This window comes from Glycine soja, chromosome 14, assembly GCF_004193775.1.
Source record: "Glycine soja cultivar W05 chromosome 14, ASM419377v2, whole genome shotgun sequence".
Lineage (NCBI taxonomy): Eukaryota > Viridiplantae > Streptophyta > Magnoliopsida > Fabales > Fabaceae > Glycine > Glycine soja.
The window spans coordinates 2,940,404-2,968,167 of record NC_041015.1 but is presented as its reverse complement, the minus strand read 5'-3'; the positions used below and the strand labels follow the sequence as shown (position 1 = coordinate 2,968,167).

Here is a 27,764-nt window from a genome sequence, read left to right as displayed (position 1 = left end):
ACTTCTCAGTAGTTAGCTTAAATTTTTCTTGTGTGATTAAACCTTCTGCTGAGTAATTATCTCTTGTTTATGCAGACTGTGAACCTTTTTTCTGGTTACAAAAGAATTTACCTCAGTCATTCGGGAAATTCACAAGTTACTTCACTGACTTGCGAATGCAAGTACATTTAATAGTCTCGGAAACCCTACTATACAAAGAACCAAAACTATCTGGTTTTCTTAAAACTTTAGGTGAAAACTGTTGTTGTAATTGAGCAAATTAAACTTTTCACTATAGAATCAGCACTAGCACATAATGTGGAACTTCTAGCTGAGAGATGCAACATTCTAAAGAACCTCGCAGCAGCTTGATGTTAAATATTATCTGCATAATGAAATGTTTTTTTTTTTTTCACGATTTTCACAGAACGTGGACATTACAGTGGCAGAGGAAGGGGTATCAATGTCAGAAGAGAAGCACGAGAAATACCCTACTGAACGGTCCTTGTCTGATATGGAAAAAATGAACATTGATCCTATTCAATAGTAAATTATCGTTTTAAGAGTTAATAAACTTATTATATATATTAATTATGATTGAATGTGTATGTAAATTTTTTTATACTTGTAGTGGATAATCCTTCTTTCCAAGATTAAATTATCATAAAATAAGATGAAATGTATTTTGGATGAATAGAAATAAAAAGGAAAAATGTAAATTTTTATTTGTTTGAATAAATAAGAGAATAGAAAACAAAAATATGGTCATTATTGCAAAAATGTTGATACAAATTTAATTAAAAACATGAGCATTTTATTTCATTATTTTTCAACATAAGAAAGTTATTTGATTTTTTAAAAATTTAAACATAAGTAAAAGAACACTGCTATTTGTCCCTCCATTTCACGTCTCTTAGTGACAAATATGGTTTGATTAGTACTAGTTAATTATAATTTCAGTTCTCATTTTCAAACACATTCAATCAAGAATTTTTTTAATTACTTTATTTCTCTCCATTTTAATTTTATATTTATTATAGTTTTGTTTTCTATAGCAATTCTTTCCAACTCTAGTAAGATTAAGTCTCGTGAGAGATATGTTATACATGATTTGCTCCCTTCATCAACCACATGGAAGGAAGGGGAAAAGCTTTAACATGGGTTATGCAGTATAGTCTGAAATTAAGGCAGGAACAATAAGAAATGTAATATTTCATGAGATAGAAAATCTCAAATTTAAACAGAAGCTTGATTGAATCACAAACAAATGATACAGTGAAGAATATTAATCCTATATCTAAGCGACCTGAGCAACCTCAGATATCGCATCTCTAAACGACCTGAGCTGCCTGTGGAGCGTCCTGAAATACCACATGAAATCGTCGTCGCACAAACGATACCATCTAGACCACAAGTGGTCGTCCAAAAATCTAATTTGAAAGAGAAAAAACACAAGGATTGGGAAAACGGCCATTGAAGCCACTAAATAAGCAACCCACTTGGATTTGTGATCAAATATCAAAAAGGAGGCTGCAGTGAAAGCCACAACCATAGCAAAAACGGAGATGAAAAGTAAGGCACGCCCAAAAGTCAAGCTGGGATGTTGTGATTTCACAAATTCGCTTTGTGCGAATCTTGATGAAGTGAAATTTGACAAGAATGAGAGTATAGACGCAGAAGAAGTGAATAATGCTACTGCATTTGCCAATATGAAGACAGTAAACCACGCATTGCTCTTATCACCTGGAACAGTAAACCACGGATTGGTCTTATCACCTGGAACAGTCAGAGCAGCCGCAAATGCTACGTAGCAACAAGTGCTGCTACGAGCATGCCAGATTCGGATATTCCTTTGCCTGCATCTTTAATTTCTTCGGATAACTTCTTGTGTTCTTCATAAAATACATCAATTGGTCTCCTGCCCATGTTGTTTCTCATTATTCTTAGTTCAAGAGGAACTTGCAACTCCACGAACTATTTACAAATCAAGAGTATATATATGTAAATGATGGTATCCAAATGCATAACTTAATTCATCTTTCAATTATCACTTAATAACCAGAGCAAACTACAAAGGTTTAAGGAAAAATCTGCGTAATGTTTTCAAACATATAAAAAAAAATATATTAGTGTAATAATTTTTAAACTCCAAGAAAATTAGTGTAAAAAAATAAAAAAGAACAAAATTATATGTAATTACACCAAACCTCAAAGAGATAGTGTAATTTGTTTTAATAATTATTACATATTAAATTTGTAAGAAATACAATTTCGAAATTAAGATATTTTATAAATAAATATTACCGGTGATATTTAATGTTACAAATTCAATTGTATAATATTTAATAAAAAATTTATATATATTTATATATTGGCTGCTTAACTATTATGCTAAAGACAATGGATAATAAATTGTAAAAAATTATTACAATAATCAACAAATAGTACGTACAATGATTTCTATTTTTAATTAAAACTTGTACTTTTAAAGACTTAAAATCTGTCTTGTTAACAAAAGCCTAAAATTTGTGGAATTTTTAATTTTTAAAATAAGATTGCTAGAACTGATGGATGCCATGCATGCGAGTGAATAAAGAATGGTTGAAAAAGAAAAACTAAGCAAATTAATTGACCTGGAACCATTCGAGCTCTCTTTGCATTTGAATGCTTGCTCTTAAACTGGACAATTCTTGGAATTCAACTGGAAGATGCGCAGCAAAGTGTAGAATGTTGTTACCTTGATTATCCACTTCCACTGCTATTATACGGTCTTCGTATCCAAATATTCTTCTAAACATTCTTTCTTGTCGAAATAGCACAACCAAGTGCAGTAGGTTCCGTCCATTTTCGGGGTCCTTTATTGTCAGTAATTCACGGTTCTTGTCAATAAGAATCATTAAAGCCTCAACATTTCCTGATTTTACTGCCTCAAACTGCACTGACCAAGGATGAGTTATCAAGTTCATTATCCATTCGCGTGGCAATTGGTTAACTTGAGTCCATAATTTTTGAAGTAGCTCATCAGCTTTTGATTCCTTGTTGCCCCCTAGCAAGAGGTATATATAGGTGATAGGTTCCACCAATGTTTAACATGAAATGAAACAAACAAGGTTAAATTAAAATTTTAATCTTATATATATGAAGCAACATTTTTTTATCTCTATTTATAAAATTTTATATGTTAATCTGTACATGAAAAAAATTGTAAGATAGTTTTACTCATGTGACTCGTCTTGGCAAACATTAATTAGTTTGTGTTATTAGAATAACTCAACAAATATCTAATACCATTATTACACTGGATATTGATAGTTAAGGACTAATTCTTAATTTTTTATATAAAACAAAAATATATATAACTTTCTAAAATAAGAATCAAAATGGAGATTATGTCAAATAAGATCTAAATTTTAGCTTAGCGCGCACACACAAAAAGAAAAAGGCCATTTTCAACTTGTGAAAGCTTACCTAAAATTTTTGGAGGCTTTCGCGCCAGCATATGCAATGCTGTAAGCTGCTCTTCATTTCTTGCAATGGCCAGATCAGTTGGATGTTTTTCAAATAATTGCATTGCACAATCTGTTGTATGCACAAATTAAATAGTACAAGACAAGGTAAAACTCCAGTGAGAATTTAGCTAGGACCTGCTTGGTTTTAAACAGTCTTTCAGAAACCTAATAGTCATAATTAATTATTTCAACTGATTCTCATTAAATTTGTTATTGAATTATATATATATATATATATATATATATATATATATATATATATATATATATATATATATCTTATGGTATCTGATCGGTTCAATGGGTTCGATTCAGTTTGTAAAACATCATAATATGTAAAAGAGAACTAGATTAAAAAAAGGATAAATAAGGCTGCTTAATTAGTTTTACACTTACCAAACATGTCGACCCTAATGGTCATGAAAAACAGTCGTTCAATATCCTCCGAATCCATTTTGTCAAGCACTTCCTGAGATAACAAAATTTGCACCATTTCGTTGCGGCCATATAAAATAGCCAAGTGAACTGGAAGCGTCCCATATAAGTTTCGTATTAGCATGTCTTCTGGGCTCATATGTTGAACCAACTCTTTCACAGTTTCAAGTCTCCTACATTCACTTGCTGCTGCTGCTACATGAAGAGCTGTGTCTCCCCTATCATTTAACGGAATGCGTACTATATCAGCACATTTATCAATTATCAATTTTAATTCGAGCCCCCCATGATCATTCCGCCTTATATATCTCGTCAGATCTTCTTTTAAAGAACCTGCAATCCTTTCAAACTTCACATTATAACATGTCCTTTATATAATAATCATAACTTTTAGTATTTAGTTGCAAAGAAGACCCTTTTAATTTCTCCTTTACCCTAAATCTGTAAAAATTCTCTTGGAAACTTGTCTCAAATTTTGAATTCCTAATAATTTCATCATTTGTAAATTGAAATCTAGCTGATAAATTCGAGATTATGTAGTCAAGGGGATCCAATTAATTAAGTTCGAAAGTTGAATTTCAATTTTTGTTTGAAAATTAATTGTAGGATGATAAGTAAAATTATTTTTCAGAGAAGTAATTCATTTTTTCTTTTCTTCAGTTGACAAAAGCTAATTGATCTTAACATGCGACTTATACTTATTTATACTCCTACTTTAAAAGTGATTCTACTTTTTTTTTTTTATCTTTTGAATAAAAAAATAATTTTCTAAACCCATTGTTGAAATATCATTCGTATAATAGTAGTATAAATATATTTTTAAACGTCAAGCCGTTTGAAATTCAATTTTTTCAAAATGTAAATAAACAAACTCTTAATTAAGACATGATGTCTGGAATGCACCCTCTTATAAATGCAATAGTTTCAAGTATATATAACGTACTCAGCTCTTCTGGAGTCATTTGATTCACTCCTCTACTTTCATGTCTTGGTGTCGGTGGGTTTGTTGAAGTGGCAACTGGAGTTTGCTCATGATTTTGATTAGGAGTATGATCTTGTGGTGATATAATCTGAATTGTGTGGTCATCTGAAACTTCGTCATTGGAGCTCATGATTTAACTCTACGGAAAATGAAGTGAATTGGACACCTCTCCGAAATTCTCTGTTCGATCGGTGTTTATTCTTTTTCTTTTCAGCCTGCCAAGCTTGAACATATTATGTATGGTGTTAGAACAAGAGCCCTTAATTAGTTTTCCAACTTACACTTAAAATTAATTATTTCCAATATGACATTTTGTTGATTACAGCAATGTTCAATCTGTTCAACACTTCAACCTTACAGTTTTCAAAAACTTTTTAAGTTGAATGATTTCTAAATTTATAATATTAATTTTTTAAAGTGAATAAAATATATTCATTAAATTTGTTAACAGAAAAAAAATTCATTATAAAAAATTATATTCATTAAATTGTGTGGATTAGCGAGACTCGCTATCGTGGCACCGTTAATTAACTTACTCTTAATTTAATATTATCTTTCTTCCTTGTACAAGGATATGATATCCTTACACAACTTACGAGACTGAAATAATTTTTAAGATTATATTTTTTTCAAATTTAAATTCTTTTTATTATGAGTATATGTGTTATTTTCTTCAAAGTTAAATTTAAATCAAATTATATTTTATTTTAAATTATAGTAATCACTATCATTTAAAATTAATTATCATTATTTTGCTATTATCTTTAAATAAAAACTTGTTTAAGTTTTAAATTCTAACAAATCTTATATTTTTAAATATTATTGTTATAAAAACCAAATCTAGTTTCAGAAAAAAAATGATACATTATAATTTTCTAATGATGAAAAAGTGGAAGAAAAAAAATTTGCAAGCAGTGAAATCCAAACTTTATGTCGGAAAACATATTTGAACCTTAAAATATATATGTGATAATTTTTAAATATATAAAAAATTAAGATGTAAACATGAATGATATCATATATAAACTTATAAACATATATAAAGGTTGGATTTAGATTGGATTCAAATATTTTTCAAAAATAAATTTACATCATCAAGGGTATTATTGTTAATTTTAAAAAAAAAATGGGGATGAACTTAAGAAAAATGGGGTGAGAGTAAGAAATTAAAGTTCAGAGATAAGATAGAAAATCAGTCTATGATAGAATAATTAAAAATGAAAACTAGCATCACATCACAGTTACAGTTATGTCATCTATGCTTAATCTTAACAATTTAAAAGGTTGAAAGAAATAAATTATCCAACTATTGAACGTTATGTGCAAAGAGATGTTGTTTACCTCAATTCACCATTCACATGAGAGAGTAAGGGGATGCTTAGTTGAAAGAGTGAGACAATACTTATAGAGTGAGTGATTTGTTTCCTTCTAGTGTTGGTAACGTGTCAAGTAAAATAAATGAGATAAGTGTGAATGACAATGCCCTCTAAATGAACCTTTATTTCAAACTTGACAGTGTGTAAGAGGCTTTTATTAAGTATTATGGTCTTGTTTATCTTCACATAACATATAGTAATTAAGTGCTAGTGGTAGTATTATTTTTCTCGTAAATTGTAAATTTACACATGACATGCAAATGCAAATAATGTGTAGTGATTCTTTGAGGAAAATAATGACAATTACATATAATACTAGCATTTTCAATTATGATTTTTATATGGGTTTTTTTTATAATTATTTTTATTGACTTTTCATAATATTTTTATAATTCTTATAGTGTCATGTTATTTTTAAGAAATTTATATAAAATTTTACTTCTAACAAAAATCATAAAAATTTTCAAAAAATCTACACATTTATATTTTTTATTATAACTTAATTATTATTCAAATAAAATAATTAATTCATTTCTTCTTCAATTTTTATGTATAAGAATAATAAATATGATCCAGCTCCATAATGTTCCGTCTCCGCTCCCGACCCAATTCCAATCATAATAATTAATTTTCACCCACCACCCTCCATCATTAAACGCAAAAAAATATTATACAATTTCATCTTTGAATATATAAAACATTGACAAATTTATCTGCGAAAGATAAAAATTTAAATTTTAGTTTTCCAAAGTAAAATAAGTATGATAAATTCATTCATTTGTTAACTTTTGTCTTTTACACATTTGGGAACTAAAATGATTATTTATCTAAAATATAATTTAATATTCATCTTGTCTCCTTTTTTAATCGTTGCAAGTGTAACATTATAATAAATCGTTTAAAAAATAGGAAAATAAATATAAGTTAAACACATCACATAATATTAAGTATAATATTAATTAATAATTATAATTTGTTTGTTGTTATGAAGTTTTTATTGTGACAATACTAAGTAGTGACAAAATTAAGTTATATGTCATTTTTTATAAAGATTAACTTAATAACGATGTATTTTTGTTTAAGTTTCATATTTTTGATAAAATACTATTACATTAGAAATTTTATAACAATAGATAAATTATGCTTATTATTATGTTTATTTTAACTTATGCTTATTTTTCTATTTTTTAAGTTTTTATTACAATGTTATGTTTGTAATGATTAAGAAAATGAAGATTAAATTGTATTTTAGGTAAATAATTATTTTTCACCCTTGAATGTTATACATCTTTCATTAATGATAATGGATAAAAGTTAACAGTAAATATATTTATTATATTTTTTTACTTTTAAAGATTAAAATTTAAATTTTTCATTTTCAAAAATGAATTTATGAATGGTTTACGCTCTCGGAAGTAACCAAATGTAACCCAATTCCAACCATAATAATTATTTTTCACACATCACGGTTAAAAACAAAAGATATGATAAACTCGACCCAATTCCAACCATAATAATTTTGAAAAACAAAATCATTATTTTCCACCCAGCACCCAGCACCCAGCACCTACCATTATAAAAAACAATTAAGTATCAACCGTCTTCAAAATGTTCCCTCCCCTTTCCCGTTCCAACTTCATTTTTCTTTCAAAAAAAATAAAATCATTCACCTTCATTTTCTCATTCCTTCTTTCAAAAACAAAAAAGTCACAATTAATTATTTCAACTGATTCTCATTGAATTATGGTCAGTTATATTGTACCGAATGACCTTGGAATTGTAAACACATATAACTTATAGTGTCTGATCGAATCAATGGGTTCAATTCAGTTTCTAAACCGGTTGTGTTAGTTGGTTCATAAATTGTGTTAGTTGGTTCATAAATTCTTTTCATTTTGCACGTGTAGCAGAAGAGTGGAATGACAAAACTGTCCAAGTTACTAATTATCATATTCTCCTTTTTCATTGAATTCCTTTGCGCTTAATTGTAGTGGGTAACCGTCACTTCAAAAAATATACAATTATGTGGTAATATTTTTTAATTTTGAAAAATAACCTCTTACTTCTAAAAAATACAATTATTAAAATAAATTGGAAATAAAAAATAAAGACAGAAATTAAATTTAGTGTATAAATAATTTAAACCTATTATATTAAACTTTCAAGAAAAAAAATCAAGAAATTCATTTATTAGGTTCAATTTGTTCTAAGAGCTAAAAATCATAGCTAGTTAATATAATAATATGTTAAAAATTTAACATAATAGGTTATTTTGAGGTGAATATGTTAAAGAGGGTTAATTTCTGCTATTGACTGTATATTTAATTATTATTTATAATATTTCTTCATGTGCTTTTTTAAATTTTTATTTATAAAAAGTATATATTTTTAAACTATATATTGCATTTGTATATGTGTGACCAATCTTAGATATTCTTTTTGTTAAGATGTATAATTTAATTGATTAATAACATATAGAATTATTATAAATTTATTAATATTGTTTGGATTCTTATTTATAAAAAAAATTAAGATATATTCTCCGTACGTTTTCTCGTGGGTGTTTCAATGAATTACAGTAGAAGAATAAGCAGGAGATAACTAGTTAATTTCAACTTTGATATTTTTGGGTATTTGTGGACACAACTCACCCATGATTTAAGCACGTGTTTGGATGTGAAGTGCGAACTACGATATTATGTCTCCATTATGGATTCTTGTGAACTACCAGTTAAAAACGAGACTTATAATAATGAGTTTATGTATCAATCATAAAATGTATTTAGAATAGTTGTGGAAAAAAATATTTTTTTAATAACAGCTTATATGAAATTAGTTCTGTGATTAGATGTATAATACGGAAATTGATTTTGAGATAATTTATTTTATTTGAATTTTTTAAAAAGATATTTTAATAAAGAAAACTATAAAATTATATGAAACTATTTGTGATGGTTTGTTTATGTTTAAAATAATCAATTGTTTAAAATAAAATGAGAAAGCAAAAGTTATCTAAAAAATGAAGTGTTAACTTATAATTATAAATTTTTTATTACTCGAAAAGGGTAAGAAAATTCTATTTGCAACAAAAATAGAAATAAGATAAATTTGAAAGAACTTATTTAGGTTTATCTATATGTCTTTAAGTTGAACTAAATAATTCTAAATCATCAGACCGATTAAAAAAAAAACAATAAACTGCAAAAAAGTTACATATTTTCTATTGATCTTTGGTTTGGTTTTTACATCTAATTGTTAAAATTGAACCTGCTAACTGCACAGTTAATATGCTTATATTCATAATATAGAAGTATTTTAAACTTTTGTTCATAATAGTAGGTGTGGTGAATACAAAATGAACTATATTCTTTCGCCTTTTGATCATAATAGTATGTGATTTTAAGAATGATAGATGTTTTGGTTGTGTTAAATAAAAAGTTTATGACTAATCAACTATGAATGGTTTATAATATATTTGTTTAAAACGTTTGTAATGCATTTATTATTACGTATAATTTTTTATTGTTTATGATAATGTAAATGTCATTTTTAAGAGTTGACAATGACCAAATTTGTTATTAGATGATGCTTCATTTTGTTAGTTATTAAATTAAAAGTCATAAATATTAAAATGGATCCAAGGACGACAAGTACTTCAAGATTGTGACCCCGTAATCGCATTGAGTACAGAAGGGACCGCTCCACCAGATCATTCAATTCTGCTATATAGTTCGAATCATCACCATCCACACTTTGCACGAAACATGCATAAATTAATACATAATCAATTATTAAATAGGGTGGCAAACATGCACAACCCCACACCGTTTGTAGAGTTAATAGCTACATTTATTAAGTTCATACATAGCTAGTCAGTTACATAATAAAGTTTGTATTAAAAATTGGCATGAGTTAGTAAGATAAAATTTCAATTTATAACTAAAAAGATACTGCTCAAAATATATAAAAATGAATTGAATTTCATTTTTTATGCACATATGGTTATAATTATTTGGCTAATTCCTCTCTCGAGATATAAAATTATTCAGAGGTGAGATACTCCCTTCCAAAGACAATTTATTTTTTCCATTTAAGATTTTCGATATCGATGTTGTTCTGTGCTCCAGTGATGTCGGTAAAGCCACCCAGTGCTGCCATTTGTTTCTCTTTTTAATTTCTTTTGATCTTCTTTCTTATGTTTCTCTCTTCCCTTCTATGCGTGTCGGATTTTCATTTGTTTTTTATTATTGCATACGTGTCACGTTTGACAATTGAATTCTCTCCTGTTTTTGTGTGCATGATCAACGACTTCAAAGTTCAACCCTAATTAATAGTTATTAATTAATTTTCTTTTCATAGTTATATTAAAAAAATAAGAATAGAGAGTCACCTCTAACTCTAATATTACGAGACATGGTGCCAATAACATGCTATTATGTTGGAGATGCGAACAGAAACTACTTAGATTACTGTTGCAGCGATTTGACTAAAGAATTTTTTTTACTATCAAATAAGAAAAGTGGGTTAAGTGGCATTCGAACCAACGTGTTTTTCTTTAGACATTCGTGATGCAACTTAACTCACCCATCATTTTTGATAGGTGTCTTTATCTTAGAGCTAATTACTCAACCAGAAAAAGTGACATTGATTAATGTTGATTCATGATTTAATGTGGCTGTGTGACAGTGTGTGTAAAATGCTCTCAACAAGGGTATTATTGTTAATTTCAAAAAAATGGGGATGAACTTAAGAAATATGGGGTGATAATAGAAATTAAAGCTGAGAGATAAGACAAAAAAATCAGTCCATGATAGAATAATCAGAAATGCAAACTAGCATCACATATCACAGTTAGAGTTATGCCATCTATGCATATATAATAATTATTTTTTACCCAGCAACCTTAAAAACAAAAGATATCACCCACCTCGACCCAGTTCCAACCATAATAATTTTGAAAAACAAAATCAATATTTTTCACCCACCACCTACCATCATTAAAAACAATTAAATATCACCCAACTTCAAAATGTTCCGTCCCCATTAGCATGGAAGCATCCCATCTGAGTTTGGTATTAGCCAGCTAGCTGTCTTCTCTTCTGTGCTCATAAGGTCAACTAACCATTCCGCATAATCAAAGCCTCATTTAATGAAATGCGTACAATATCAGGACATTTATCAATTAATAATCGAGTCTGCTTTGAGCCACTCATCCATCTTCTTTTAAAGAACCTGCAATCCTTTCAAACTTCACATTATAACATCTCCTTTATATAATAATCTTAACTTTTAGTATTTAGTTGCAAAGAAGACCCTTTTAATTTCTCCTTTACCCTAAATCTGTACAAATTCTCTTGGAAACTTGTAAATTGAAATCTAGCTGAGAAATTCGAGATTATGTAGTCGAAGGGATCCAATCATCAATCACATTTAATTAAGTTCGAAAATAGAATTTAAATTTTTGTTTCAAAATTAATTCTATGATGATAAGTAAAGTTGTTTTTGAGAGAAGTTTATTTTTTCTTTTCTTCGGTTGACAAAAGCTAATTGATCTTAACATGCGACTTATACTCATACTTTAAAAGTGATTCTACTTTTTTTTTTTTATCATTCGTATCATAATAGTATAAATATATTTTTTTAACGTCAAGCGATTTCAAATTCAACTTATTGAGATATGTGATGGGTGGGGGTGCATGGTGGTGCCCCGCCGCCGTAGTGACCATCTGCGGCTGCCGAAAATTGCTTTCTGTGTGTGGGTGTTGTCGTCGGAAACAAGAAAAATGGAAGAAGCAAGGCGAAAAAAAATGAAATGTTGCCCCAGAGGTGATTTTTTTAACGACAATGATGATGAATAAGCCAGAGGGATAAATCGGGAAAGTCAAGAAGAAAAGGAAAAAAAAATCATACATGGATTAAAATTTGACAAATCTAATGGTGGAAATTCACTTTCTTTTGGGAGACCTATTACACTCTCCCACGTTGTGTTTAGGGATTAAATTGCACATTATAAAAAATTGAAGACTAAAATTAATATTCCACGAAAGTATAGAGTCTAAACATATATATTTTACCCAAAATATTCCAAATTAATATTTGAGTTGCTGACACTTGACGGCTTCTTGTATACTACATTGCGCATGGAAGATGCAATTATATATAAGTTTTAGAATTTAAGATTTAAGGCACGGATAATAAGAATCCTAAATCCTAAACCACATGGAAAGAAAAAGACTTTAACATGTGGGATATGTGCAGTGTTCGGATGAGACAATATGGGTTAATTATAGTGTGTGTTTGGATTTTGACTTAAAAATTATGGTAGAATATAATGAGATGAGTCAAACTTGATTTTATTTAAAACTAATTAAATGGCTTGTGCCTTGTACAGTAGTAATTTATATAATTTTTATATTATTATAACTTTTTAATGTATTTAACTATTATATTTTAATTAATAAAATATATATTATTATTAATATGTTAGTATTTAAGATAACATTTATTTTATTATTATTATCGTTATAATAAATATTTATGACAATTCAATAAAACCATGATTATAAAAAAAGTACCATAATTATTGCAAAAACATATTAGAGTTAATTATATTTAATTAAATTATAATCCATATCATCTCATGCATTAATTATTTTTAGACTATAAAAATATTTCTAATCAAATAAGAGAGAAATTATATATATATATATATATATATATATATATGTAAATGAGAAAAACATTAATAATAATAGTGTTTTTGAAAACATATTATTTTAGAGTAAATTTATTGTTATTAACTTAATTAACTATTTTTTAAAATTTGTTAAATTAGATAATTGAGTATTATAAATAAAATCCGAGATAATATACAATGTAGTAGAAGTAAATTGTACGCACTTGTGTGAATTTTCCATGCCTTTCTTTAATTTGCTGACCCAAGGGGATTAGAGCTTATCATTAGCAAAGAAGGGTTTATCGTCCAAGGAATTGAATTTGAGCTAAATAAGAGAAATTGAATCACATAATTAAGAGGAGCAAGAGATTATCTTAGGGTGGAATCAAGGGAATTTCATCAATCATGAGGGACCGTTTTTATTAATTGATTTTTCTAGTACATTCAATTGTGCTCTTGTTTCATTCAATTAAATAAAAAAAATCCAAAAATTCCCAATTTTTATCTCTTAAATCAAAAGAGTAATCGATAATTTGATTGATTTTATCATTGATAAGCCAAATTTTTTATGAATACAATAATTCCTCCTTATTTTATAAAGTGTCATAACCTGAATAGTAACTGGTAAACAAGTAACTATTTAAAAAAAAAAAAATGAGGTGAACCAATGAAAGAGACTAGAGTGAAAAGAGTGTTTGAGAGTCTGACTCTACTATTCTTTCTTATTCATAGTAGATGTACTTTCTCTTGATGCTAATTTTTTTTTTCATCTTGCCCTTAAAAAATAAACAAAGGAACATTTGTTTGCATCACTTAGTGCATCAATTGGAAACATTTAGCCATTTACGCGTAAATACAGAATAATCAATACGTAATAACTCCAATGGTAATATTTATTAGTGGTCGTTAATATTGAAATAGGATGCCCAACTTGTACAGCCCTACACCGTATGTACCATTATATATAGTACGTGGCTGCATTTATTCCGCACAATACATACATATAACATATTTAATACTACCTTCGATTTTTTTATAAAAAATAAATATTAGTACAACTTTCAGCTTGCGACCATTTATTTCTGTAACCTGAAAAAAAAACGAGAAAGACAAAACACATTTAATAATTCCAACAGAGAACGACACTATGGATATGAATATCCAGAATATTTGGTGATGGTAGTTTAGTAAAAGAATAAAACTTAATTTTAGTTTTCAAATTTTAGTTTTAATTAATTTAATTCTTGAATTAAAAAAAAGATAATAATGTGTTCCTCCTCGCTCACAATAAAAATAATGATGAAACCACTATTATTTTTCTAAGGTCTAAAGATTAATTTGATCTAAATAAAAATATGAAAACTAATACTAATATTTATTGAGAGGACAGAGATTAAAACTATATTTTATACCTTATAAAGACTAGACCGACACCGAAAGAGGATTAATACTGATGGGCTTGAATTCGAGGACCTCCTTGGAGTTCAACCATGATCTCACCCACACCTTCGTTTCATACACATTTTTGGTTTCACCATCTTTTGCTTCCAAAGTGATGTAGTATATGAACCCTTCCACCACCTGCTGCTTTGCCCTAATCACCCCCACAAACTCCAGATTTGCATTCTGCATTTCCAACTCCAATGTAATCACGACAAGCAATTAAACATAGAGAAATTAAATTAAACATGCATATTAATTCTTAAAGGAAGAAAAGAAAGAACCTCTTTTTTGTTGTGTTGATCAACAGCAAAACGAGCGAGAATGTCGATCTCGAGGCTATTCGCAGTCACATCGGTAATGCCACCCATTTGTGTGCTAGAAACATTGACTGGCTTGAATTCTAGCAACTCTTTGGAGTTCAACCATCCCCTCACCCAAATCTTCGCTTCATACTCCTTTTTAATCACACCATCTTTTGCTTCCAATGTTATGTAGTAATTCATTCCAGCAACCACTTGTTTCTTTGCACTAATCACCCTCACCAACTCCAGAACCGAATTCTGCATGCATGCGTTACCATCTCCAATCAATTAAGTCATCACAAATAATAATAATAATAAAATGAGAAATTCAATTAAAACTAGATAAAACATATAAATAATTTTGTAATTAAGTATTTTTAATGTTGTCTCTAATCAGATATTGTATTTTAATATCCCACTTAATAAAAGTTTGTGTTAAAAATTAGCATAAGTTAGTAAGATAAATTTTCTATTTCAGCTAAATAAACACTAAATGAAAGAAACAGTACAACAATAGAAACAAAAGAACAGTACAACAATAGAAACAAAAGAACACCCAGTGCAATCCCGTGAACATGAATGAGCTTTTGTTAGTGAAAAGTTTAAATTCGGAATTATTTTTTTCTTTCTCAATTTCTTGATTATTATATTAATCTTATAAGTTTTAAAATAAAATAAAAAGATAATCCTGATTCTTAGGTAGTGAAGTAGACTTAAATGAAGACAAGAAAAATATAGAAAGAACCTCTCTTTTGTTTTGTTCCTCTACAGCAAAGCGAGCGAGATGGTCGATCTCGATGCTGTTGGCAGCTCCAGGCACATCGATGATGCCTCCTGCACCTAATGTTGGCTTGAATTCTAGCAACTCTTGGGATTCCCTCTCCCAAACCTTCGCTTTATACTCATTTTTAATCTCACCATCTTTTGCTTCCAATGTTATGTAGTAATTCACTCCAGCAACCACTTGCTGCTTTGCACTAATCACCCTCACAAACTCCAGAACTGAATTCTGCATGCATGCATGCGTTACCATCACAAATAATAATAATAACAATAAATGGAGAAATAATGCAATTAAAACTAAGAATAGAGAGTCACCTCTCTTTTGTTTTGTTCCTCTACAGCAAAGCGAGCGAGATTGTTGATCTCGACGCTGTTGGCAGCTCCCTGCACTTCGGTGATGCCACCTAATACTGCCACTTTTGTTTCTGTTGCCATTTCTCTTTTCTTTATCTTCTATACTCTATTCTAAGGCTTTTTATATATAGGGGAAATATCAAGGTTCATCTTATCTCATTTCGTGGACACAACTCACCCATCATTTATGCTCGTGTTTGGATGTGAAGTGTGAACTGCGATATTATGTCTCCATTATGGATTCGTTGTGAGGTAATAGATAGAAGAAACAAGGAAGTCAGAATCATATGAAATAAAAAATAATGGACTATATTTGATAAAAGAGAAATAGGCGAAGAGAATTTTCAAAAATGAAATCAAAGATGAATAGTAACTTTTCTCTCTCTAATTTTTATTTTTCTTAAATTAAATATTATTATTTTTTGCTTAGTTTTGACCTATTTTTCTTTTCTCAATTTTTATCAAATATAATGTATTTCTCTAATTTATACTTAGTAACTTTCGTAAGGATCCGGATGCATCATCCTCCTCTCTTAGTTTTATTTCTCTTAAATTAAATATTATTTATTTCTACTTAGTTTTCACCTGTTTTATTTATTATATTTTCTTTTCTCCAATTTTATCAACTTATTTCTCATTTCATGTATTTATTTCTTTCGTACCCTACAATCCGGATGCAAGAAAAAAAAATCACGTTGCTGATTCGTGGCCTTACACGTTTTATGGATGTGAAAAAGAGATATATTAGACATTAGTAGCACCTGAAAAAATAAAAATGTGTCAGAATAATCACCAACCACTAGATTCAGAGACGAGACTTATAGTAATGAGTTGATCGATCAATCATCAAATGTATTTAGAATAGTTGTGGAAAAAATATTGTTTTATTAATTGATTATATGAAATTAGTTTTGTGATTAGATGTATTATATGGAAATGATTTAGAGATAATTTATTTTATTTGAATTTTTTCAAAAAGAAATTTTAATAATAAAACTATAAAAATATATGAAACTATTTTTAATGGTTTGATTATTTTAAAATAATCAATCAATTGTTAAAAATAAAATGAGAAAGCAAAAGTTATCTAAAAAATGAAGTGTTAACTTATAATTACAATCTTTTTTTTTGCTTACTTGAAAAGGGTAAGAAAATTCTCTTTGCAATAAAAATAGAAATAAGATACATTTGAAAGAACTTATTTAGGTTTACCTTTGTCTTTAAGTTGAACTAAATAATTCTAAATCATCAGACCCATTAAAAAAAAAATAAACTGCAAAAAAAATACATATTTTCTTTTGATCTTTGGTTTGGTTTTTACATCTAATTGTTAAAATTGAACCTAAGTGCACAGTTAATATGCTTATATTCATAATATAGAAGAATTTTACACTTTTGTTCATAATAGTATGTGTAGTGAATACAAAACGAACTATATATTCTTTCGCCTGGCCTTTTGATCATAATAGTATGTGATTTTAAGAATGGTAGATGTTTCATCTAAAAAAAAAAGAATGGTAGATGTTTTGCTTGTGTTAAATAAAAAGTTTATGACTAATCAACTATGAATGGCTTATAATATATATTTGTATAAAACGTTTGTAATGCATTTATTATTACGTATTTTTTTATTGTTTATGATAATGTAAATGTCATTTTTAAGAGTTGAAAATGACCTAATTAGTAATTCATTTTAAATATGTTTTTTTCTATTGATTGAAATTATTTTAAACTTACAAAATCTTGTAAATCTTACATCTTATTTAATGAATTTATTTATTATTTTGTGGTATTTAATAAATTTTAATAATAATAATAATAATAATTATTATTATTATTATTAATATTTTGAGGTGAATATGTTAAAGAGTGTTAATCTCTGCTATTGAGTGTATATTTAATTATTATTTATAATATTTCTTCATGTGCTTTTTTAATTTTTTTTATTTATAAAAAGCATATATTTTTAAACTATATATTGCATTTGTATATGTGTGACCAATCTTAGATATTCTTTTTGTTAAGATGTATAATTTAATTGATTAATAACGTATATAATTATTATAAATTTATTAATATTAATTGTTTGGATTCTTATTTATAAAAAAAAATTAAGATATATTCTGCGTACGTTTTCTCGTGAGTGTTTCAATGAATTACAGTAGAAGAATAAGCAGGAGATAACTAGTTAATTTCAACCTTGATATTTTTGGGTATTTGTGGACACAACTCACCCATGATTTAAGCACGTGTTTGGATGTGAAGTGTGAACTACGATATTATGAGTTCGTTGTGAAGTTCTAGTACTGTGAAAGCTGGCACACTATGATTGGCAGAGATATAATCGATAGAAGAAACAAGAAAATGAGAATGATATGGAATAACAAAAACGTGGAGTATATTTGATAAAAGAAAAATAGGTGAACAGAGAATTAAAAAATAATAATGTGAAATAAAAAATGAATAGTAACTTTTCCCCTCTCTAATTTTTATTTCTCTTAAATTAAATTATATTTTTATTTTCTCAATTTTTATCAAATGTATTTCTCTTTAAAATTTATTTGTTTCTTTCGTAACGATCCGGATGCATCCTCCTCTCTTATTTTTATTTCTCTTAAATTAAATGTTATTTATTTTTACTTATTTTTCACCTATTTTTATTTATTATATTTTTCTTTCCTCCAATTTTATCACCTGTATTTCTTATTTCATGTATTTGTTTCTTTCGTACCAAACAATCCGGATCTAAGAAAAAAAAATCACGTTGCTGATTCGTGACCATACACGTTTTATATATGGATGTGAAAAAGAGATATATTAGATGTATGATCTTTACAAATAATCATCAACATAAAATGGATAATGTCATAAAGAGATATATTAGGCATTAGTAGCACCAGAAAAAATAAAAATGCGTCAGAATAATCATCAACCACTAGATTCAGAAACGAGGCTTATAGTAATGAGTTGATGGATCAATCATAAAATGTATTTTGAATAGTTGTGGAAAAAAATATTGTTTTAATAATTTCTTATATGAAATTAGTTTTTGATTAGATGTATTATATGGAAAATGATTTTGAGATAATTTATTTTATTTGAATTTTTTAAAAGAAATTTTAATAAAGAAAACTATAAAAATATATGAAACTATTTGTAATGGTTTGTTTATATTTAAAATAATTAATTGTTAAAAATAAAATGAGAAAGCAAAAGTTATCTAAAAAATGAAGTGTTAGCTTATAATTATGAATTTTTTATTACTTGAAAAGGGTAAGAATATTTTATTTGCAATAAAAATAGAAATAAGATACATTTGAAAGAACTTATTTAGGTTTATAAATTTGATTTTATAAATGTTATTGTCTAATAATAATTTTCATTTTAATACATCACATAATAAAGTTTTGTATTAAAAATTGGCATGAGTTAGTAACATAAAATTTCAATTTATAATTAAAAAAATACTGCTCAAAATATATAAAGTAAAGTGTATAAGGGTGTAAGTTTCATTTCATTTTCCTACTTATTTCATTTTTCTTCTTTTCAAATGTACAAAGTCCAAGATAGAGAAAAGACAATGAGAGTGGAGGGATGAGAAGAAGGACAAAGGAATGGGATTAAGTGAAGAGGATGATTATGTGACAACATGCAAATAATCCATATTGAAAAGTCTTCAATTAGATAATTAAGTTTTAAATATGTTAAAAAGAGTTTAATTCTTTATTATACCTAGTATAAGAAAAAATTTATAATTAAATATATAATTTCGTCTTATATGAATTTTGAATTTCAAAGTGATTTTTATACATAAAAATAGATTAAATTTAGATATATTTTTAGTTTCTCAAATTTAATAATACATTAGATGGAGATGAACAAACTAATAATAGTAGCATTATTAAGATTGATTTATTAAACTAAATTGAGATTACGACGCATAATAACTAAAATATGTATTTGATGGTGTATATATTAGCAACTATTCTAAAAAAAATACAAAAAAATTTGAAGACAAAAAAAAACTGAACATATTCCTTCTTATGTAAACTTTTTTATACTCTAGATGCATACTCCTTCTTCTCTAAAAATAAACACAAAATAAGATGAAAGGATGTATTATTTAGATTAAAAGAAATAAAAAGGAAAAAATGTAAATTTTTATTTGTTTGAATAAATAAGAGAGTAGATAACAAAAATATGGCCATTGCAAAAATTTTCATACAAATAAAAGAAATCAAATTTAATTTAAAAACATTAGCTTTTTATTTCATTATTTTTCAACATAAAAATATTTTGTTATAAAACAGTTATTAGATTTTATTTTTTTAAATTAAACATAACTAAAAGAACACTGCTAACCATATGTCCCTCCATTTCACGTCTCTTAGTGAGAAATATGGTTTGGTTAGGACTCATTAATTATAATGTCAGTTCTCATCTTCAGACACATTCAATCAAGATTTTTTTTTATTACTTTATTTCTCTTCTTGATTCTAATTTTATATTTATTATAGTTTTGTTTTCTATAGCAATTTTTTTCAACTCTAGTAGGATTAAGTCTCGTGAAAGATATATGCATGTGTTATGATTTGCTCCCTTCACCAACCACATGGAAGGGAGGGGAAAAGCTTTGACGTGGGTTATGCAGTATAGTCTGAAATTAAGGCAGGAACAATGAGAAAGGTAATATTTCATGAGATAGAAAATGTAGAATAATCTCAAATTTAAACGCAAGCTAGATTGTTTCAGAAACAAATAATAGAGTGTCGTGAAGTTATCCCAATGTCTGTAACTCTGTGATGATAAGTTAGTCAAGTTTGGACAAACGATAATATCTAGACCACAAGAGGTCGTCCAAAAAGTTAATCTGAAAGAGAAGAAACAGAAGTATCGGGAAAACGGCCATTGAAGCCACTAAATAAGCAACCCACTTGGATTTGTGATCAAACATCAAAAAGGAGGCTGCACTGAAAGCCACAACCATAGCAAAAACCGAGATGAAAAGTAAGGCACGCCCAAAAGTCAAGCTGGGATGCAGTGATTTCACAAATTCGCTTTGTGCGAATCTTGATGAAGTGAAATTTGACAAGAATGAGAGCAAAGACGCAGAAGAAGTGAATAATGCAACTGCATTTGTCAATATGAAGACAGTAAACCACGCATTGGTCTTATCACCTGGAACAGTCAGAGCAGCCGCAAATGCTACGGTAGCAACCAGTGTTGACACAAGCATGCCATATTCGGCTATTCCTTTGGCTGCATCTTTTATTTCTTCGGATAACTTCTTGTGTTCTTCATAAAATACATCAATTGGTCTCTTGCCCATGTTGTTTCTCATTCTTCTTAGTTCACGAGGAACACACGTCTCCACGAACTATTTACAAATCAAGAGTGTATATATTTAAATGATGGTATCCAAATGCATAACTTAATTAATCTTTCAATTATCACTTAATAACCAGAGCAAATTACAAAGGTTTAAGGGAAAGTTAGTGTAATATTTTCAAACATATAACAGAATATTAGAGTAATATTTTTAAACCTAAAGAAAATTAGTGTAAAAAAATAAAAAGAGTGAAATTACATGTAATTACACGAAACCTGGAAGAGAGTTAGTGTAATTGCTCTAATAACTATTAGATATTAAATTTGTAAGAAGTACAATTTCGAAGTTAAGATATTTTATAAATATATGTTGCGGGTGATATTTAATGTTACAAATGCACTTGTATAATTTTTAATAAAAAAAGTCTATATATTTATATATTGGCTGCTTAACTATATATTATGCGGGATAACAAATTTTAAAAAACTATTACAATAATAAAAAAATACTACACACAATGATTTCTATTTTTAATTAAAACTTGTTACTTTTATAGATTTAAAATCAGTATAGTTAACAAAAGCCTAAAATTTGTGGAGTTTTTAATTTTTAAAATAAGATTGTGCTAGAACTGATCGATGCCATGCATGCATGCGAGTGAATAAAGAATGGTTGAAAAAGAAAAACTAAGCAAATTAATTGACCTTGAACCATTCGAGCTCTCTTTGCATTTGAATGCTTGCTCTTAAACTGGACAATTCTTCGAATTCAACTGGAAGATGCGCAGCCAAGTGTAGAATGTTGTTACCTTCATTGTCCACTTCCACTGCTCGTACTATATGCTCTTCCAATCCCCATAGCATACTTATAAATATTCTTTTTTGTCGAAATAGCACAACCAAGTGCAGTAGGTTCCGTCCATTTTGGGGGTCCTTTATTGTCACTAATTCACGATTCTTGTCAATAAGCATCTTCACAGCCTCAACATTTCCTGATTTTATTGCATCAAACAGCACTGGCGAAGGATGAGTTATCAAGTCCATTATCCTATTGTGTTCCAATTGGTTAACTTTAGTCCATAATTTTCTAAATAGCGGACCAGCTTTTGATTCCTTGTTGTCCTCCATGTCTAGCAAGAGATATATAAAGTTGATTGGTCGAACCAATGTTTAACATGAAATGAAACAAACAAAACTTCAATTAAAATTTAAATCTTATATATATGAAGCACCATTTTTATCTCTTTTTATAAAATTCTAAATTTTAATCTGTGCATGAAAAAAATTGTAAGATATTTTTACTTATTGGCAAATATTAATTAATTTGTGTTATTAGAATAACTCAACAAACATCTAATACCTTGATTACACTGGATATTGATAATTAAGGACTAATTTAATTCTTAATTTTTTTATATAAAACAAAAATATATAACTTTCTAAAATAAGAATCAAAATGAAAATGATGTCAAATAAGATCTAAATTAAATTTTAGCTTAGCACACACACAAAAAAAAAACCATCAACTTGTGAAAGCTTACCTAAACTTTCTGGAGGCTTTCGCGCCAGCATATGCAATGCGGTAAGGTGCTCTTCATTTCTAGCAATGGCCAGAGTAGTTGGATGTTTTTCAAATAATCGCATTGCCAAATCTGTTGTATGCACAAATTAAATAGTACAAGGCAAGGTAAAACTCCAATTAAATTGAAAAACCACGTACGAGTTCATATATATCTCTTTTTATATATATGAAATCAATGAGAAAATAGCTAGGATCTGTTTGGTTTTAATGGATGATATCACAGTCTTTCAGATACCTAATAGTGATAATTAATTATTGATTCTCGTTAAATTTGTTATTGAATTATGGTCATTGTACCGAATCACGTTAGAATTGTAGATCAGACCTATATATATATATATATATATATATATATATATATATATATATATATATATATATATATATATATATTATGGTATCTGCTGATCGGTTCAATGGGTTCGATTCAGTTTGTAAAACATCATAATATGTAAAAGAGAGCTAGATTAAAAAAAGGATAAATAAGGTTGTTTTAATTAGTTTTACACTTACCAAACATGTTGAACCTAATGGTCATTAAAAACAGTAGTTCAATATGCTTGGAATCCATTTTGTCAAGCACTTTCTGAGAGGACAAAATTTGCACCATTATGTTGCGGCCATATAAAGCAGCCAAGTGAACTGGAAGCATCCCATCTAAGTTTGGTATTAGCATGTCTTCTGGGCTCATACGTTGAACCAACTCTTTCACAGTTTCAAGGCTCCATTGACTTACTGCTACATGAAGAGCCGTGTCTCCCCTATCATTTAACGGAATGCGTACCATATCAGGACATTTATCAATTATCGATTTTGATTCGAGCCACTTATCCCACCATATATGTCTCGTCAGATCTTCTTTTAAAGAACCTGCAATCCTTTCAAACTTCACATTATAACATGTCCTTTATATAATAATCTTAACTTTTAGTATTTAGTAGCAAAGAAGACCCTTTTAATTTCTTGTCTACCCTAAATCTGTAAAAAATTTATTGGAAACTTGTCTCAAATTTTGAATTCCTAATAGGCCTAAATATGTTTTTTAATCTTAATATATATTCGACTTTTGCATTGATACATAATAAAAAATTTCTTTGAATCAGCTTCATGATACTTGAAATTTTTTGTTTTAGATCTCTAATGTCAGTTAAGTAATGACGTGTTCGTTAAAGATTTGATAATGAAATTTGTGGTGGTTAAAAAACATCCAACATTTATTTCAAAATCAAATTAAAAATAAAATTTTTCTCTCCCATCTTCCACCCTTCTTTTTTCCTCTCTCTCTTCTGCCCTCTTTCTTCCAAAAGTCATGTGTGGCTTCTACAACACCATTTTCCTCTTCTTCTACACCTTCCCATCAGCAACAATTGTAACTTATCCAACCTCTTCTCCCTTTCTTGGCTCCCTACAACACCCATCCCCCCACCCCAAAACCCAATCCCCATACTTTGATTGTAAAAATTGCTTAAAGATGACATAGTTCCAACTAAAGTTTGACGCGTTCGGATGTTCCTCAAGATTTGACAACTTGTTTTGCAGATTCTCGCCACTCCCAAACACCATTAACAAATTCTCGTTCAAAACTAAATTCACCACCAAGTAATTGAACAACCCTTGACCTAGAACCTCTACCACCATCGTTTTCTCTTCCTCATTCCACACCCCTCCCAACCCACCTCAATCTTCATCTCCAAAATCTCTTCGACACCCAAATCCAGAAAACCTCAGATCTTGCAAATTTCAACTTGGGTCTCTGAAAAATCATTGAAACCTTGCCTCCCTCGTGAAGGCGAAGTGCTTCCCCGCCATGATTTTCCTCTACACCCAAACAGAGTCTCACACCGCCCCTGCCACATCACTCTCACCATCCTCATCAATTGCTTTTGCCACGTCGACAAGGTCGCTCTTGCATTCTACATCTTCGGGAAGCTTCTCAAGCACGACCTCCCCTACGACGTCGTCATGCTCAACACCCTCATCAACGGCCTCTACCTCAATGAAGTTGTTTCCATTGTGCTCAAATTTCACGATGAAATGGTTGCAAATGGCTTTGAATCCTATTAAATCACTTGGTTGAGGAGATGGTTTGAAAGGGTGTTTTTGTTGATGTTTGTGTTTAATGTTTTGGTTGGTGCATTTTGTAAGAAGGAGATGGTGGGGGAGATGTAGGAGATGTTTGATGAAATGATTAAGAGAAGTTTATTTATTTATTTTTGCTTTAATTGATTCTAGAGTTAAAAACCATCAGAAAATTTAAATTTGATTTTAAAATAAATATTAATGATTTTTGAACTATCACAAATCGCATTATCAAATATTTAAAAAACACGTCATCATTTAACCGTTGACAAGAATCTAAAACAAAATTTTTCAAATACTATATATATATATATATATATATATATATATATTAATTAAGAATAAAAATTTATTTAAAATTTCCTAATAATTGATCATTTGTAAATTGAAATTTAGCCGAGAAATTTGAGATTATGTAGTCGAAGAGATCCAATCATCAATCACCTTTAATTAAGTTCAAAATTTGAATTTCAATTTTTGGTTGAAAATTAATTCTATGATGATAGGTAAAATTGTTTTTGAGAGAAGTAATTTATTTTTTCTTTTCTTCAGTTGACAAAAGCTAATTTATTTTAACATGCGACTTATACTTATTTATACTCATACTTTAAAAGTGATTCTACTTTTTTATCTTTCGAGTAAAAAAATAATTTTCTAAACCGATTGTTGAAATATCATTCGTATAATAATAATAATATAAATATTTTTTTTAACGTCAAGCAATTTCAAATTCAATTTTTTCAAAATGTAAAATAAACAAACTCTTAAAGACATGATCTCTGGAATTTACCCTCTTGTGAATGCAATAGTTTCAAGTATAACGTACTTACTCAGCTTTTCTGGAGTCATTTCATTCACTCCTCTATTTTTCATGTTTTGGTGCCGGTGACTTTGTTGAAGTGACAATTGGACTTTGCTCATGACTTTGATTAGGAGTATGATCTGGTGTTGGTATAATCTGGTGTTGGTATAATCTGAATTATGTGGTCATCTGAAATTAACTTCGATATTGGAGTTCATGATTGAATTCTAGGAAAAATGAACTGAAATGGATACCTCTCTGAAATTTCCTGTTTGATCAGTGTTGCTTCTTTCTTTCCAGCCTGTGAAGCTTGAACATATTATATATGGTGGTAAAACAAGAGTCCTTAATTAGTTTTCCAACTTACACTTTTAAAATAATTATTTCCAATATGACATTTTGGGGATTTCAGCAATGATCAATCTGTTCAACACCTCAACCCTACAGTTTTCAAAAGCTTTTTAAGTTGAATGATTTCTAAATTTATAATATTAATTCTTTTTTAAAGTGAATAAATGTATTCGTTAAATTTGTTAACAGAAAAAAATATTCATTATAAAAAAATTATATTCATTAAATTGTGTGGATTAGCGAGACTCGCTATCATGACACTGTTAATTAACTTACTCTCAATTTAATATTATCTTTCTTCGTTGTACAATGATATGATATCATAAAACCTTCTTCCTACTCTTATATTGTTGACGAAAACTTTCTGCCCATAGGGGTGGTTATATATTTATGTAACTTCCGTTGGGATGCATTATTCTATATATGATTATTATCTTATCATTTTATATTAGTCAACTATTCCAACAAGGTAACCATTGAATTCAAAGCTTATATTACAGACCTAAATATAAATAAATTTAAATAATTAACAAAACACATGAATTAAAAAATTTCAGTTAATAATATTTAATTTAAAAAATCTTTCTAAAATATCTTTTATAGTAATACTTGTATAATAAAAATAAATAATTCCCAAGAAATAAGATTTTATTAAATGAAAGACATAATAAAAATATTCATTAAATAAAATACAAAATAATTAATATTTATTTATATTTAGGTCTAAAATTATTATTATTTTATTTAGATTTAAGTTCGGAGTACCCCTTAATTATATTCCAACAAAGTAACCATTGAATTCAAAGCAAGACTAGATGCATTTTATTATGGGAAAATGTATGAATTTTATTAAACCCACTCCAACGACCATTGAATTCAAAGCAAGACTAGAAGAAAATAGTATTTTATCATCGGAAAATGTATGAAATTTATTAAACCCAGACAAAAAACCATTGATCATGCATGTAATATAATAGTACTACTAGAGGAATGCAATTTGCATGGTACCCTATACAATATAATTATATGATTGCTACTGAGGCTAGTGATTTATCATCCACTAGCGGCTAATCCAGCGCCAACTAGTTCAAGTTAATGGTTTTCAACTAATGCAGGTCAATTTAATAATAGATTCTAACTTGATCAGGTGCTAAAAATGATTGACCACTAAAATGACCATTTTTTTTACAACTGATAGCTAAAATCACTATTTCTTATGGTTGATAGTTAACAACCATTTTTGTCGACCAGTGCAGCAGAATCCAACCGAGAAGCAACCCAGAATCAAACCTATTTTATGAAAGACCAAGTCAGAGGAAAAATACGAATATGGAAGATTGTTGCAAAGAGCGTATTCACGGATTGTATTAGATTTTGATCTAGAACGAAAAAATTGCCTTCTCCAATTACTTTAAAATTTTTTAATTTATTATCAAATCCATTTTAATCAAAACTTTAGCTCGATCTGATTCAATTTAAAGATTTTGAATTCGATTGATTTTTAATTTTAATTTTAGAAAAATATTAAATAAGTGATAAGATATATAATAAATATATAAAAATAATTTAAAATATCAAAATATTTCATTATATAAGTAGTAATAGTATAATTTTAAAAATATATACTGTATCAAAAATAAATTTAAACAACTTAATAATTATATTTATGCATTCCAAATCAAATAGTTGGTAAAAAATTGTTTTTAACTTAAAATATCTTCAAAAATAGTCATAAGTTATACGATAGTTTTATAAATATATAAAAATATAAATATAAATTCGT

General features: G+C 28.2%; 3 protein-coding genes across 5 annotated transcripts; all 3 read right to left on the bottom strand.

Annotated features, from left to right (window-relative positions):
- Positions 1–1,161: 1,161 nt before the first annotated feature.
- LOC114383608 lies at positions 1,162–25,936 on the bottom strand. The gene is made up of 6 exons (XM_028343309.1): positions 25,659–25,936; positions 23,263–23,619; positions 22,709–22,819; positions 21,873–22,297; positions 21,018–21,216; positions 1,162–1,755 (listed from the first exon to the last, which is right to left on the bottom strand). Exons 1-6 carry the CDS (start codon positions 25,747–25,749, stop codon positions 1,277–1,279), a joined length of 1,662 nt encoding a protein of 553 aa, XP_028199110.1. The 5' UTR covers positions 25,750–25,936; the 3' UTR covers positions 1,162–1,276.
- On the bottom strand, positions 1,742–6,346 carry LOC114383609. 3 transcript variants are annotated; one of them, XM_028343312.1, is made up of 6 exons: positions 6,247–6,326; positions 4,867–5,128; positions 3,885–4,256; positions 3,448–3,558; positions 2,717–3,025; positions 1,742–1,897 (listed from the first exon to the last, which is right to left on the bottom strand). In XM_028343312.1, exons 2-6 carry the CDS (start codon positions 5,033–5,035, stop codon positions 1,803–1,805), a joined length of 1,056 nt encoding a protein of 351 aa, XP_028199113.1. In that variant the 5' UTR covers positions 5,036–5,128; positions 6,247–6,326; the 3' UTR covers positions 1,742–1,802. The 3 variants fall into 3 exon arrangements, with proteins under 3 accessions (XP_028199113.1, XP_028199111.1, XP_028199112.1); XM_028343310.1 differs by having other exon boundaries at positions 1,742–1,953; positions 2,613–3,025; positions 6,247–6,323; XM_028343311.1 differs by having other exon boundaries at positions 1,798–1,897; positions 2,613–3,025; positions 6,247–6,346.
- Positions 13,824–16,126, bottom strand: LOC114383611 (multicystatin-like). The gene is made up of 5 exons (XM_028343313.1): positions 15,801–16,126; positions 15,448–15,711; positions 14,682–14,960; positions 14,370–14,583; positions 13,824–14,046 (listed from the first exon to the last, which is right to left on the bottom strand). Exons 1-4 carry the CDS (start codon positions 15,918–15,920, stop codon positions 14,380–14,382), a joined length of 867 nt encoding a protein of 288 aa, XP_028199114.1. The 5' UTR covers positions 15,921–16,126; the 3' UTR covers positions 13,824–14,046; positions 14,370–14,379.
- Positions 25,937–27,764: the final 1,828 nt, after the last annotated feature.